The following is a 15662-nucleotide window of genomic DNA, read 5'->3' on the forward strand; positions in this document are numbered from 1 at the left end:
AAAGGGGGGGCGGATCCCTGGGTGGCTCAGTGGTTTAGCGCCTGCCTTTGGCCCAGGGCACGATCCTGGAGTCCCGGGATTGAGTCCCACATCGGGCTCCTGGCATGGAGCCTGCCACTCCCTCCTCCTGTGTTTCTGCCTCTCTCTCTCTCTCTCTCTTTCTCTATCATAAATAAATAAATAAATCTTTAAAAAAACAAAACAAAACCCCAAAACCCAAAAAACCCACTTATATAACCTTTTTTTTTTTTCTGGAAGGGAAAGATTAAGCTTTTATGCTTAACTGAAAGATAAGAAAAAGCACACGAGTAGTGGGGAGGAGCAGAGGAAGAGGGACAAGCAGACTCCTCGCTGAGCAGGGAGCCAGACATGGGGCTTGATCCAAGGCCCGTGGGACCATGACCTGAGCTGAAGGCAGACGCTTAACTGACTGAGCCACCAGGTGCCCTTTTCTCATTCATAAAATGACTTATACAAACGGTCCCTGAACATGTATAGTCTCTTAATCCATTGTACAACAGTCTTTCCAACACATCTACAGATGTGCTAACATTGAAAGACCACTTCAAAGAGCACCTTCATCCAAACCCCATCTGAAAGATGAAAAAAGGGCAGCCCCAGTGGTCCAGTGGTTTAGCGCCGCCTTCAGCCTGTGGTGTGATCTTGGAGACCCTGGATGGAGTCCCACGTCAGGCTCCCTGCATGGTGCCTGCTTCTCCCTCTGCCTGTGTCTCTGCCTCTCTCTCTCTCTCTGTGTGTGTCTGTCATGAATAAATAAATAAAATCTTAAAAAAAAAAGAAAGATGAAAAAAAAAAAACCAATGTAATTTCATGGCCCAACCAATTTAGAATTTGTAATAATTTCAGAAATAAATTTACTATGTCCTCTATATTCAAATTTAAGCATGTGCCACAATTCAAGAATTCCACATTTAGGATGATAACTGTATATAACACAGGCCAATTATAAATAATAGCAAGTTTTTCATTTGTCTCCTTTTTCTAATTATTACTCATGCATATGTGTTATGACATGAATACTGTATAAAATTGCACCTCTTTTGTACTGTGTCCTTTTATCTATTTTAGATAATACTGCTTGTTCACATATATTAGAATAATTTGAAGAGGCTTAGCTATGAATACCCGCATCACAACGGAATCTATGCTAAGTATATTTTAATGGTCAATTACTTTGCCATCCTGCAGTAGAACAAAGGTGTCCACATGATAATAATGTCCAGTTAATTTTCTTAAACTGGATAAGATGACTACAAAGGAAAAAGAGACAGCATGTCCACAGATTGTCTTGAAGCCCTTTCCAAATATATGTATGGATAAATCAAACAAAGGAAGAATATCTGATTTTTTTTGAGGCTCCAGATAAAAATCATCAAAGGAGATGTAATACACAGAAACCCTAATAGCCAGCTAGTGTATATTAAATCTCATGAAGAAGAGACATTACAAAAAGAGCAATGAGGAAATCCTAGCAGCACTGATATTTTATAGTCAACAATTTGGATGAAGAAGAGGAAACAATTTGGATGAAGAAGAGGAGGTCACTCATATGGCAGTGGGTAGTATTCACCAGAAAGAAACAATGATGCAATAGATGGCATAATCTCCATAGCTCTAAGTAACGGGCAAGTATACTAAGTGTACCAAGATGAACTTCAACAAAAGTTAAAATATATGCATGCATGTTATGTGTATGTCTGTCTGTAACTGGTTCCATATATGGAAAAGGCATAGTTGTTAGTTAACTGTAATGAAAAGAACAGTGAAGGTGTTGGCAGTAAGAAAATTGATATGATCTTCAGCTATGCTAACTAAAGGACGGGTTCCAGGATGAGAGAAGTCATAGTCCTTCACTGTCAGCCTATCTTCACAATACTTAATTTTCTGAGTTCAGTTTCATTTTTTTAAAGATTTATTTATTTATTTATGATAGACAGAGAGAGAGAGTGAGACAGAGAGAGGCAGAGACACAGGAGGAGGGAGAAACAGGCTCCATGCCGGGAGCCCAATGCGGGACTCGATCCCGGGACTCCAGGATCGCGCCCTGGGCCAAAGGCAGGCGCTAAAACTGCTGAGCCACCCAGGGATCCCCGGAGTTCAGTTTCAGAGGTCCCTTCTGATTCACAGTTTCTTTAACTCTAAACCTATAAAAGTAAAGCCAAAATAATAGATCTACTTTAATTACCAAGTTGAAAGCAGGCAATTTAGCAACAGATGAAAATAACTTGTGACTCTATTATGCCTTTTTTCAAATGCTGCTTAAGACTTCCATTTGGTCATGATGCTTAGCTGTTTAATATTTGATTAGAAGAACATACTGGCTTCTCTAGTTTCCTCTGTTTCCCGGAATGTTCTAGTAGCAATGCTCCTTTTGTTCAGAGAAATCAGGTTGTCATATCACATTGCTAGTTCTGTTATAAAGTTATTTTTAACGTGTATTTCAAATAAACTGTGAAGTAACAAATTTCTTATTTTCTTTTGGGTTTAGGGTTGAGATGCTAACTTCTATGACTTTCTCCGCAGAGGATATAGCCCTGCCTTCCCTCAGCAAAGTGAGGTCTATTTCCCACAAAGGCAGGAAAAAGCTGGTTACTGATAGGGTCCTCTTGCAAAAGGTAAAATGTGAATGTTCTCTTTTTTAGAGACTAAAATGAAAACAATTCATGGGAGTAAAAAGAGAAATATGGCACACTGTAAGCTTGGGTGAGTTCTTGGTGGGTCTCTGTAATGCTACCTGCATGATTCAGTTTCTCCTCAATTTCCTTCTGTGGCAGGCCAGCTGTACACATAGTCATTTGTTGGTCTGGGCAAGATTTTATGAGATGTGATGAATGTAAGAAATATGAGGAGTACACTAGGAACCACAGTTGTTATGCCTTGCTGCATTTTTAATGGCTCCTTAAACTCAGAGGCCACTACACACAGCAGCACATTTAGACAGGAAACACTGCAATTATCTGGCTTCACCACTCCATTGCAGATCTCCTAGTACATTACAGTTTATAAGCCTAATAGACAGTCATCACCTTTGGCGATGCTTCCACTTGAGAACAGCCACAATCTAGATTTATTACAAGAGAGTTAGTTGTCAATGGAGACTAATAGGTTTTGTTTTCTCTCTTTTTTCATTTTGTTTTTGTTTCCATCCTACAAACCAGATACCAAAGATTTCAGAGCAGAAATTAAGTGTAGTATAAGGCAAGTCCCTTTAAACATGACTTAGTGAAGCTAATTACTACAGGAAATTTGGAGATCATTCATTAGCCTAGTAAGCAAATTAAGGTTTGTTAACAGTGATTTATAATGCCAAGCCTTGGGTAACTGTGCTGGTCTTTTCACGTGTATGTGTATAGGACCTGACAGTTTATTAACTGTGCTAAATCTAAACAGCTTGTCACCAGGGTGCTTTTGTTAAAACGACATTGTATTTTAAATGGATAAACATTTTTACACGAGCAAAATGCATTTTAAATGTTTGGCTTCTGAAGTCAAGTATCGGGAGATAAGTGAAGTGTCTCAAACTATCTAAGCTTCCAATAACTCTTGTTTACTGCAGGAGCGGAGTATAGGAAAATGTGACACTTGGAGTTAAAACAGCACTTTTCCTCTTTAACAAGCCCCAGTTGTGTTTTTTAACCTCTTTTCAAATGATACTCTTGGTGTTTCACAAAGCTCTAAGTTTCTTATGCAATGGATTGGGAGGCATCTAATTTACAATTTCAGGAAAAATATTTTTTTAAAGCAGTTAAGCAAAGGAATGAGTCCTTTGATCTGAGATTCTGATTGATCTAGTCCATCAAATTCTAGGGCAGTTATATCTATCAAAAATGAAGGTTGTGTGGGTAGCCAGAGCAAATCTTGATATTACACACTGCCCACAGCTCATTTTATATAATTTAGCTCATATTCACTATTTCAGCATTTCTATAATCTGGAAATCTTCAACAAGAATAAGATGACTTCTTTCAAGCCCGTGTCAGAAAAAGAAAAGGAAGGACAAAAGGGTGGGAGGGAAAAGAGGAAGGGGTGAGGGGGAGAGAGAGGGAGAGAGGGAGGGAGGGAGGAAGAGACAGACAGACTTTTTGAATTCCATGGCAGTGGCCTGTCCATTCTGTCTGGGATTTTTAAAGCACACTGCTAACAAGTCTTTCTCGAATCATCTCTGTGACCAATAGGATACATTAGCTATAGAAGAGAAGAAGATTACAACCTCTATATTTCTATGTGCTAACCCCTGATTAACACAAATATAAAACATTATTCATTATTATTAATTTCAAAGAAAGACAGACTTGGCCACTCATTCGAAATGTGGATCTCTTTCATTGCTGGGCACTGGAGAGCAGTGTTCACTAAGCACTAGGGGACCATGGTCTTGCTACTGTTCAAAGGAGAGCTAAGGGAGGCAGCAAAACTGACTGAAAGCATTGGTCCCACATGACAAACATTTAGGTGTAAAGGAGCTAGAATCATGGATCTTGGAATATTAGAACCAAAGACTCTTTAAGTAATGACCTAGTCCAGTCACTTGTAAAATCTTTTTCCCCCCCAAATGATTTATTTTCTCCAAATCTGAGGGTCCAAGAAAGGGAGTTGAGGGGACAGGGAGACCTACTGGGCCAAGGGTTATTTCCCCACATCCATCAGGAGCAAATGGATTTTCATCTTATGTCTTCACTTAGACTTTGCAACAGTCAACAACAAAGATTCCTGTACACAGTAGATGTTTAAAAATACCTAGCCTGTCCCTGCACAGAAAGGTTGAGATGAGAGTGTTAAGGGATTGGTGGTAACTGGAGACAACAACTGATCCTTTCTCATCTGATTATCTTACCAGATTTCTCAATTCCTTTGAGAAAAGGAATTCCTTTCCTGCATGAAAAAGTTGAAACTAAAAATGTAGACACAGAAGACAATTGCCTCAGGGTGAATTAGAACCACCTCACTGTGGAGATTCTACAAATGATTACATGCTCACCAGAATTCAACTTGTACTGTTCCTATAGTGAGGATATGTTGCTCATGGCTCACTGATCCTATTCTGAAAATTAAGAGTAATCACACCCAACCAAAAACAGAAAAAAAGAAATGGAAAGTACAATATATTTTTAGTCTAAGGCCCCTGAAATTAGGGTTTACTGGTGACTATGCAGAGGAGTTGGTCAGAACACAGATACTTAGTTCAGGTAGAAACTAACCCTCCAGGGTAACTAAGAGTTATTCTGTGGTTCCTAACCTTAACAAAAACACTTACTTAAGTATAGCTTCAGGTTTTATTACTTTTTAAGAGACAATTGTAGTTCAGGGTAGTATTTTTAAAGGTTACAACTCAAAAATATGTAAGTTTTTATCTTCATGAAGAGCAATTGATTCCATTTACCCTTATGTTTCTGCACAGTAAATAGGTAGCTTCCAAATAATTAGTTATGTCCCAGCTTTTGAGTCATGGGTTCCAGTATTTTATTCATTATAATAAAAAAATTCATAAAAATATTTTTTGTATATTAAATATATATAAACATTTTAGTGGTGTGCTCACTTGGGAGATGGGGTACCTCTATGGCCAATGTTTTAAGTCTAGTTTGGTGACTCACTGGGTAATTCTTAAGGGTCACTCAAGAAAATTATTTGTATAACCACATCTCAAAAATACTTTTTGATAAGTATAAGGCTGAGATTTTAGGATTCTCACATGGTATTACTTTTTTACAAGTTTTAACATAAATTTCAATTTGCATGGCCATGTTTTTTTTCCCCATTATTGGCCAAGTTTTTTAAACTACCACTCAAGATATATACAACTTAAACTTTCTTTTAAAAAAAGATTTTATTAATTTATTTATTCATGATAGACATAGAAAGAGAGATAGAGGCAGAGACACAGGCAGAGGGAGAAGCAGGCTCCACGCCAGGAGCCTGATGAGGAACTCAATCCCGGGACTCCAGGATCACGCCCTGGGCCAACGGCAGGCACCAAACCGCTGAGCCACCCAGGGATCCCCTACAACTTAAACTTTTAATTGCCTACTCTAAATTCTAAACTCATTAGCTTCCTAAAATCAAATCTCTCCTTTCTGGGAATGCTATGCCAAGTAAAAGCAGCATCACAGACATTGATCCTGGGACTCATATCTTTCTCATCTTTAAAAGATCACTAATGTTAAAGTCTGGATCTACCACAAATCACCTCATCCCCACTCATCCAGTTCCTTTCCTGGCTTTGTTCCACATTCCCTGTAATTAAGCAACCTAAGGCTGACCTTTCTCCAGAAACATGATCCAGTCAATGCAATCTCACGCGATAATGCCATTTCTCTGTGCTCTTACCTTTGCTGCCTCAAACTTTGTTCCACCTTTTCTTTATCTGTTGAAAATCTAAGCATCCATCAAGTTCTGCACAATTAAGCCTCCTACAATTAACTGACCCTTATAAATACTCCCAAATGCTCTACTCACCCTTCTCATAGGACTGATCAGTTTGTCTTGTGTCAAACTCAACTATGTATGACTTGAGAGCCAAGCTTACATCTTATTTACCTTAAGAATGAAGAACAGATGTTTAATATATATTTGACAAGTAAAATGCACTGAACTCTCCATCTGGTGGGCTGTATTCTAACTCAGTCTTTACCAGTGAGTCTAAATGCCCTAATAACAACTAGAAATATCTGATGGAATTCAGATTTTTAAGAAATTTCCATTATAATGGAAGCTCGTCAGTAAACAAATAATGGCCAATAATTCATTTACCCAGTTAATTATTAATAAATATAAATATTAGAGTCTTATTGGGAGACATGTTAAAATACTCAGCATCATTTATCTTTAAACATTTGACAGGTTTTGAGTAAATACTTGAATTACAAAATTCTCTCCCAGCATTACCAGCAAGTACTGGCAAGTGGAGAGGAAGATGACTTTGGATGGGGTTACTGTCAAGGCCAGGCTGCATTTCTAAAGTTAAAACCTGGGAAACATTATAAAGTTAAAGAATGTTAGGTTCTCTGTAGAGCTCAAATCCTTTTACTTAAATGCAACATGTCAAAACTTTTAAAAGCATCACAAAGGCAGGAAAGGACCTGGCTTTAGGGAAGACTAAAGTACTTGAGAGGGACATGGTTTTTCATATCTGTAACCCATCACCTAGAACAATGTCTGATGGAGAAGGTACTTAGTACTTACTGAAAGAAAGAAAGTCAGAAGTGTCTGTTAGAAGCCCAATCCTTAAAAACAACAACAAAAAAACACATTATTCAAAGAAAAACAGGAGATAGTTCAAGTGTCTATAGTCAAAAATTTAGAACAGGGCAAAGAATTTAATTCCTTTATGACCTTACAGCTCTGATGGAAAGCCACAGGTCAGTATTTTGCACTTGCTGCCTGTTACCAATGCTATCAATACAATTTCTTAAGTAATTCAGCTGTACAGGGAGGCAGTAATCACACAGAGCCCATTTTAAGAAGCGTACCACACCACAATTTCCCCTTTTATGTAATGTGGTAGTTTTAACATTAGGTAGAAGTTGGTTGGTTTCTTCGACAATCTTAAAGTATATATATTTATATTTATATTTTGCTAGATGTTATGCAATTGAGGAGAATTAAAGTTATTAGTTGGTAGCCACTATGAAAAATCTCTGGATCACTGGAGTTTACAAAAGCATGACCTAAGATATTTGAGACTATGGATCTAAGACACTTACAATCAAACCTGGAGAAAAATTGAAGATTATCCAGAAAAACAGGCAGAACAGATCACCACAATGAAGAAAAGCTTCCTTTACACCACGTATCAAGTTCAACCTGACAAATCAGTCACCTCTATACCAACAGTAGCTACCAACTACTGGCATATGGGATCAAGTGCTTATAAACAATGAATCCAAAACCTTCCAGTGATGACACATCAGAACACTGGCAACCAGGTGATATTTTCACTGCTCTCGTCACTCTCCTGACTTTAGTTACTTCATTCAGGTATGCTAGGACATTCACTTTTTTCCTTGGGGTCAGAGAACAGTAAATATGTGACACAACCTCATAACACCTGAAGGTGTAGAAAAAAATCTTTATCTTCCTAGCCTAACCTCAAGAGCTGTTAGCAGTCTTTAAATGCCTCAAGTCTGAGGGAGAAAGTAAGCAAATGACTTTAATGGACAAATTAAGCAACTGTAGTACATGGACATCCTAGAATAGTTCATTCCACATCATGGTGATCACAGGATTATAGAGAATAAATTCCATATTTGTTGTTCACATATGTAGTAAAGTGGTATACAGCTAACTGAACAATCATAAGCTCCTCAGAAAGCTACAAGAATATTCCTGACCTACAGCACAAATTTCAAAATTTACTTCTTGAATCACTAATTTCTGGTGGTAATCCTCTATGTACAACAACATTACACAGCCACTTAATGAGACCAAGTTCTGTCCATCACATGCTATAATGGGAATAATTTGCTATTAATGAGAACTGTTCTGTGTGCATTAAACATCTTGTCTCATTTAAAATTCACAATTCTATTAGGTGGGTACAGATTTACAGATATTAAATAACCTGCCCAAGGTCACATACTAGTCTTCAGACCAGTCTGTCTCTAAGTTCTTAATTACTCACTATGCACAGTAACACTTCAAATACACGTATAAGAAGAGACTATAGTCCAAAAAATTTAAATTAAAATGTGTTCACTGTATTAACTTTTTTTTTTTTTTTTTAAGTAAAACCCTACACACTCCAACAAGTTTTGGTACTCTTGCCAAAAAAAAAAAAAAAAAAAAAAAAAAGAAAAGAAAAAAAAGAAAAAAAGAAAAAGAAAAAGAAAAAGAAAAAAAGGAAACAAGCAAATAGATTCCAACTAGTCTATACTTCCATTTATATTTAGAATATGAGCTGGGCATGAGTATGTAATGAATATATATGTGTGTGTCTCTGTGTGTATAACACCCACATTATTCAAAGGCTCCCAAAAATGTGAAAAGTTTGTTCCAATCTTTCTTTATTTTGTCTACTTAAAGAATCCTTTGCAATATGCTTATGTAAATACCGATTTTAGCTGCTGTTCTCATTCCTCAAATCTTCAGCTTATAAATGAAGTGGAAAAGTAACAGACCTAAGCAGACATCTTTGGAACACAAAACCAAAGAGATATAAACAAATACAACTAAATCAAAAACAAAGGATTCTTCTTTAAATTCTTTAACATCACTACTGATAAATGGAAAGAACTGAAAGTAGAATATACTAGCTGTGGACAGAGGTGTACACAGGAGTGTGTGTGCGAGTCTGTGTGTGTGTGTGTGTGTACACATGGGTGGTTATTTTTTTAGCACACACAATAATCAGCATTTTACTGCAGTTCATTAGAAGCTCTTTAAGAGGATAAATTCTAAATGAAAGGAAATTGGGAAGTCAGAGCAATATTGGGGCATGGGAGAGTATGTAAGAAAAATAGTTCTAGGTCGTTAGACCCAACAGGTGAGTGCCTTCAGTTTTCTTATACCAGAGTTCACATTATGGTGCAATTGTTTTAATAATGAGTTGACCCTGCAGGTGAACTGCCTTTGTCCATACTTCAAAGAGATGCTGAAAAGAAGTAAGAGTCTATGTATCACCATTCTACTTACCTGATGCTGAGCCTTCATTACAGACATAAGTAAAGGCTAATATGACATCACAGGTCATAAAGGACAATGTAAAGAATATGTTGACAGAAAACTCCTATATGTTGTGAATATACTATTTCCACTTAGAAGCATGAAACTCATGAATGCTGAAGTTAGTACCTGAAACCAAGTTTTATATGTGATATTGTTGGCATGAAAATCGAAACAGAAGACATTTTTTTTATGAGAACTTGGCAATAATATCAATGGATTTTGCACTTTGATAACAAAATAAACCCATTATTGGAAACACATTCTAAGCAGAGCATTTTTGTCATAGTTCAGAGATGAATAAGCATTTGGTACATATTTTTTTCATGTAAGCAAAGTAATACTAAGAGCAATTTTACCAAAGAACAAACTTGTATACTCATCTAACATTGTGTGAATATGAAAATCATTTTAGATTCGTAACTGCAGACTCTTTCCTCATAAGCACTTATTATTAAAGAGTAAAAACACTCCTGGAATTAGAAAAATAAATGAAAAAATAAAAATAAAATTCTTGATGTTTCTACAGACTTTCTTCTTTCAGGGCTATCATACTGACAATGAGAAAAATACTAGAGTGTTCAGTCTCAAAATGATCAAGAGCTAAGTTAGTGGTTTTGGCCTTGTTCTACTGAAGAAAGCCAAGAGGGATAATTTAGCTTTTGGACAGAGAAGAGACACTGGCAGCCTCCAGATTTTACTTCTAGCATCACAACCCACATCCAGCCTGGTGTGAAGACATGGCAGATGGACTACTTCTGTTATTTCAACTGCTTCAGCATCCTGCTTGTTTCTGTAAGCATGAATATTCAGCCACAATAAGGAACAAGGATAAGCATGCTGACTGTATTAAGCAGGTACCAAAAAATCTTTATCCTTATCTGTTTTCTCTGCATTATCACAGATAAAGATTAAAAAAAAATCAACATTTAGAATATGCTACTTCTGCCAAGCTTGGAAAAGACTTATCATTCAATGAAATGATGCTGGTTTTCATATATTTAATGTAAATGTATGAAGAGAAATCTATGGGCAGAAGAAAGCCAGCATAATTAGCATTTTAGAGGGAAGAAATTTAAAGGCAACTAAACTGAATCAGTAATTATTTTCCACTTTATTTTCATGATTTCATTATTTTTTCAGAAAATGCTGAGCAGGCATTAGAGTATCAGTTCATTATTCAGAACACAAATCAGATTCCTTTAAATACCACAAAAACCCTCCACTCTAGCATGCTTCCCTATTGTGTAAATAATGCCTATCTGTAACTCTTTTATATTTATATTTTGAAAAAGATTATTGAATCCAAAAAGGGTAATTTTGCTATAAATAAATGAAGTGACAATTTCTCTATGAGAAAATTATCTATGAGACAATCCCTGAGGTATGACACCATCTTCACCCCTCCCAAAGGACAGAGAAATGTCTAGAAATAAAATACTTATATTTGCTAAAATGAGGAGTTCCATGATCGCTCAAAGGAAATCTAAACGTTACATACTCAGACGGTAAGGGAAAACATTCCTTAAAACCCTACCTCTCATTAAAAATATTTTTAAAAAGGCAATTCACTGTGTAATATATATATATATATATATATATATATATATATATATATATTCTTTAAGAGATATTAGAAATGAGTAAAAGCTTCAATGTACAATCTGAATTCCATCTTCCACATGACACTTCTCACCAAAAAAACACAATTATGTAGGAAAGATGGCGTGAGCCAATCAGGTTTCCTTTACACTGCCAGGGAAGGAGGAATTGCCCTGGGAAAGACACCTACATCTCAGACTGACTTACGATCCTATCCCCAATAGCTCATATGCATTTTAAAAATATAATAATCCTGATGAAAGGATGGGTATCAGTCTGCTCTTTAGGACTGAGAAGGGATTTCTCAGTTTTTTTTTTCCATATCCTAATGAGTGAACATTATAGAAGTAAATCAAGGCCAACGCAAGGCACACATGTGAAGTTGAGATAAACTTACGAAGTAGCCTGTTCCCAAGCTGGAAGGAGCTGAACTCTGTAATAAAGCATAAAGACAAAGTGGAAAATCAGCAATGGTTTTTAACACGTTCCAATCCACACAGCTCATTAGCAGCCCTTTGCGGGTATTTCATCGCTACATCACATCACTAGTGTATGCTGCCCCTTGTCATCTGCTACTGATACAAACACCGTGTTGGCTTAATTTTCCCCTTTACTTCTCTCAACAACTCAGAGATGCTAACGTGCTATTTACTGAATTCCAAGCTTCTGCGGTGGACGTAATTGCCAATTTATTTGACAGGCAGCTGGGTAATGAATTAATGATGGCATTTCGCCCTGCACTGAGACTAAACAGACACGCCATCAGCCTGCCTCCCTGACTTGCTGACATTCAATGCCCTGGTCTCAAGCTACTCAGTTTTGTGGCCGCAAAGGGGCAGGCAAGAGGAAAAAGCCCAGACTGACTTGAAAATGAAAGCCCAGTGGGTTTGGATGACTTTTCCAGTGTATGACCTACTTGCCAGTTTATTCCCTAAAGGCACCAGTTAGTACACACAGAGTGCTTTTCAAAAATGAGACATTTTGTAAACATAATTAGTAGAATAAAATGAAAAGAATGTGTGGGTAAAGGGAAGCAGTGAAAAGCACCATTTTCCTGAAGGTTTTAGTCAGAAGAATTATCAACTTAGGCTTCCATAGTTCTGACACTCAGAAAACAACAACCACAAAATAATAGTTCTGAAGGGTTTGCAGGGCATCACTTCTTTGGGCAAAGAGCCCAAAAAGACAACTTGTTTTTTGTTTTAAACTTGTCTATGATTCATGTTTGTTTGTACTTAAAAAAAAAAAAAAAAAAAAAAAAAAAAACACCTCTCATTACAAGTTTTAAATTTTTTAGTTTCCTTTTAGTGAATAAGAAAGGAAACAAATAAGCTCAAAACAAAAGCAATGCTAGTGGTGGGGTGGTCTTCTGGTCTTGGCTTGGTGTTTTGTATGGATCAGGTGCTATACCTTCCCTGGGGTGAGTTGACTTCCACTTCCAAGCAGTGGTTACTCAGTTCACCTCTAGCTCTTCCACCCAAATGTCCTGTCCCTGCTTTGCAAACTACAGGTAGCAGGGACCATCCGGTTAAGTCATCACTGCTTCCCCAGTACTCAGCACAATGCTTTGCACACAGGATGCACGTAACAAGTATTTGTTTAATTAATGTATAAATACATGAGAGATTGGATTGTATAGGGGAAAAAAAGGATTAGGTGAATGTAGCATCTCCAAAAATATAGTACATGTGAATTCTCTTGATTTTAAACTGTTTTCTGAGAAGGAAATACAGTGCTCTAAGTAAGTATCAGCAGCATCCATATCAAACAAGAATAGTATGCTCCAGGGCATTCCTAAATGCACTTCCCAAAGCAAAACTTTCTTCACTTAGGTAGGTGTTTCAGACAGGCTCAAGGGAATAAAGGACAATAGATGTGTGATCTTGCACACTGGATTTGATTTTAAAAAGTCTTGCTGCATTCTCAATCCCATAAATGGTAGGTAGGGAGATCCACAGTAGCTATGGAGACAGCTCCTCATAGCAGTGATTAGCCATATGACAGCATCACCTGTTTTTGGCACCCAGAGCCCTCCATGGAGTAGAGGAAGGCAAAAGCCAACTTAGGTTTCCACCACCCTAGAGTTATGCCCTGGGGAGGTAATCTCGTTTTAGGATGAATTATTCAGAATCAACATGGGACTTGTTTATTTCAGGGTTTTCCCTCTTCGTGCAGATGTACTTTATCCACAAGCAGAGGTACCCCTACAAACCCACCTCTCCACCTCCCCACACACATGTATCATCTTATTGTATACCAAAGAAAATTACATCCTTCAGGTTTCGGAAAACTCTGTTATACTCATTTTGCATATATATTGTACATTACTCAGGGAGCTGGGTGGAGAAGAGGGCTTTGTTGTGCATATTTGTTCTGGCTATTGTTTATGCAGGTCTGCCTGAATGAGGGAACAGTGGGTATCATTTCAATTTCTGATGTCAACATCAAATTACTTATTTAATTTCATGCCTGGCGAAGCATTGTATAGCTACACGCAGAATCATTTCACTTCATTTGTTATGCTGTGTTTTCGTGGCGATTGGCTTGCCTTCCAACTGACAGCTTTAATTACGACATGAATTTGATTGCACTGCCGAGGAATTAACATAATGCAACAAAGCATTTAAGCACCCTGCCTTATAACACCCCCCATGCACACACACAAACACAGACAGACACATGAAAGAACACAGACACTATATCCTCATGTACATTAAAAGTCCATTAGAGTTTCAGTATTTGCTAGAAAGCATACAGAAATTCATGGTCAGAGGCTACCCACATTTGTCAACCCACTATACTCAATCTCTTTTTCTAAAGAGTAAAAAGTTGGAGGCATTAAGCTGTGATTCCTGAATCTGGCAAAAAACTGTAAAAAACCCTTATAATCTACTTTACCAAACATCCACAGCATTGACATCTCTTTCCCTCTTACGCTGTTCTCCACCATATTTTTCTTGGCTAAATGCCAGTTCCCTTCAATCATCACTGGAAAATCTGAACAGAAATATCTTTGAAAGAGGTACCTCCTTGTCCATTTCTACAATCTCAAGAATGTGGCTATGGTCTTATATTTTAGGACATTATCCCTGGTCACCAACAAGACCTCCAGCATCTGATACAGACAAAAGAAGTTCTGAGACCAGCCACAGACAGAAGTTATGGTTTTACTGATAGCTCCAGTGACATACATCACATCCTATAGGCCTTGCTGGCCAGAAGGCCCAGAGCAGTGTCAATATGTATGCCTAATTTATGTCTAAATATAGATGCAAATATTTGATAGCATTAACTTTTCTCCCAAGTCAGAAATTCCACAAATACCTGAAAACCATGGGCAAAGCCAGATTATGCTACAAAAGTAGATACATGTCAGAGACAGAGATAGCTCTTCTATTGTTTGAAATGAGTTTCTTAACTATTAAGTTACAGATGTACATTTAGGGAGTGGCACCGACTTCTCACATAGGAAAGAGACTAACTCAAGAGGTAAAAGGGTTAGGAAAGCAAAGAGGTGGTGATGCCTTGACCACTGAACCATTTGATGGAATCAGGTTCATTTCAACTTTCTGTGTTGCTCCTTGTAAATATCTAATGAAAAGGGGTCTTCTTGTTGTTTTTTGCTGTAGAAAGAAGGCAAACTCCATCCAAACTATACAGTAAAAATTACCATAAAATTTAGAAAAGGCAAGGAGTTAAAAGCTTGTAAAACTAAAGAGATGTTTTAAAAAAGAATGCAACAACAAAAAAGTGTCCTTGATTAAAAGCATCTGAAATAATACTACATACCCGTGTTTAAGCAAATACTTCTGTTGAATAATGAAAAGGGCTTCATTCTTACTTCCAAATGGCAGAAATGCCAATTCATTCATATTTCCATTGCACGAGGTAGAAACGAGAGGTATAGAGAGATTTAGAAAACAGAGCAAGAGGGATGTGTTTATCAGTGAGAAGACAAAGGATATGAGGAAAAGCCAGCCTGCTGGCCATCTGATACACGATTTCGGGGCTCATTATAAGCCATCTCCTGTTTCACATGTTCTTTTCATTCTGCTGGGTTTTCTTTTTTTCTTTCTTTTTTTTTTTTTTAGGTTTGACCACTGCTCCAGCAATCTCTGCAAATTACATACCTCGATCTCATTATGTTGCAAAGGAGAGCTTTCTTACAAACACATTCTGCCTCAATCGCCAGGCTACATGGGCTGCAGAAATAGTAATGGGATGCACAGTTGAAAGACATTTTCCAGGAGGTAGTACATTGCTGCTGACATTCAAGTGTGCAAGTGGATATTCATTAAACGTTCATTCTAGTCTTCTTCACTGCTCCCCACCTGGCTTTCTTTCCATCTCCGTCACTAAGCTATTATTGAAGCTCCTCA

The 15662-nt window shown here is 37.4% G+C and overlaps 1 protein-coding gene across 11 annotated transcripts in view; it reads right to left on the reverse strand.

The window, feature by feature from the left end:
- The window catches only part of AUTS2 (activator of transcription and developmental regulator AUTS2), a 1128325-nt gene that overhangs the window by 588103 nt on the left and 524560 nt on the right, over positions 1-15662 (reverse strand). For all 11 annotated transcript variants that reach the window (XM_038539028.1, XM_038539030.1, XM_038539031.1 and 8 more), the window contains one exon: positions 11681-11716. In XM_038539028.1, the coding sequence (XP_038394956.1) occupies positions 11681-11716 (36 nt within the window). The remainder of the gene's footprint in view (positions 1-11680; positions 11717-15662) is intronic.

Source organism: Canis lupus, chromosome 6 (genome assembly GCF_011100685.1).
Source record: "Canis lupus familiaris isolate Mischka breed German Shepherd chromosome 6, alternate assembly UU_Cfam_GSD_1.0, whole genome shotgun sequence".
Taxonomy (NCBI): Eukaryota; Metazoa; Chordata; class Mammalia; order Carnivora; family Canidae; genus Canis; species Canis lupus.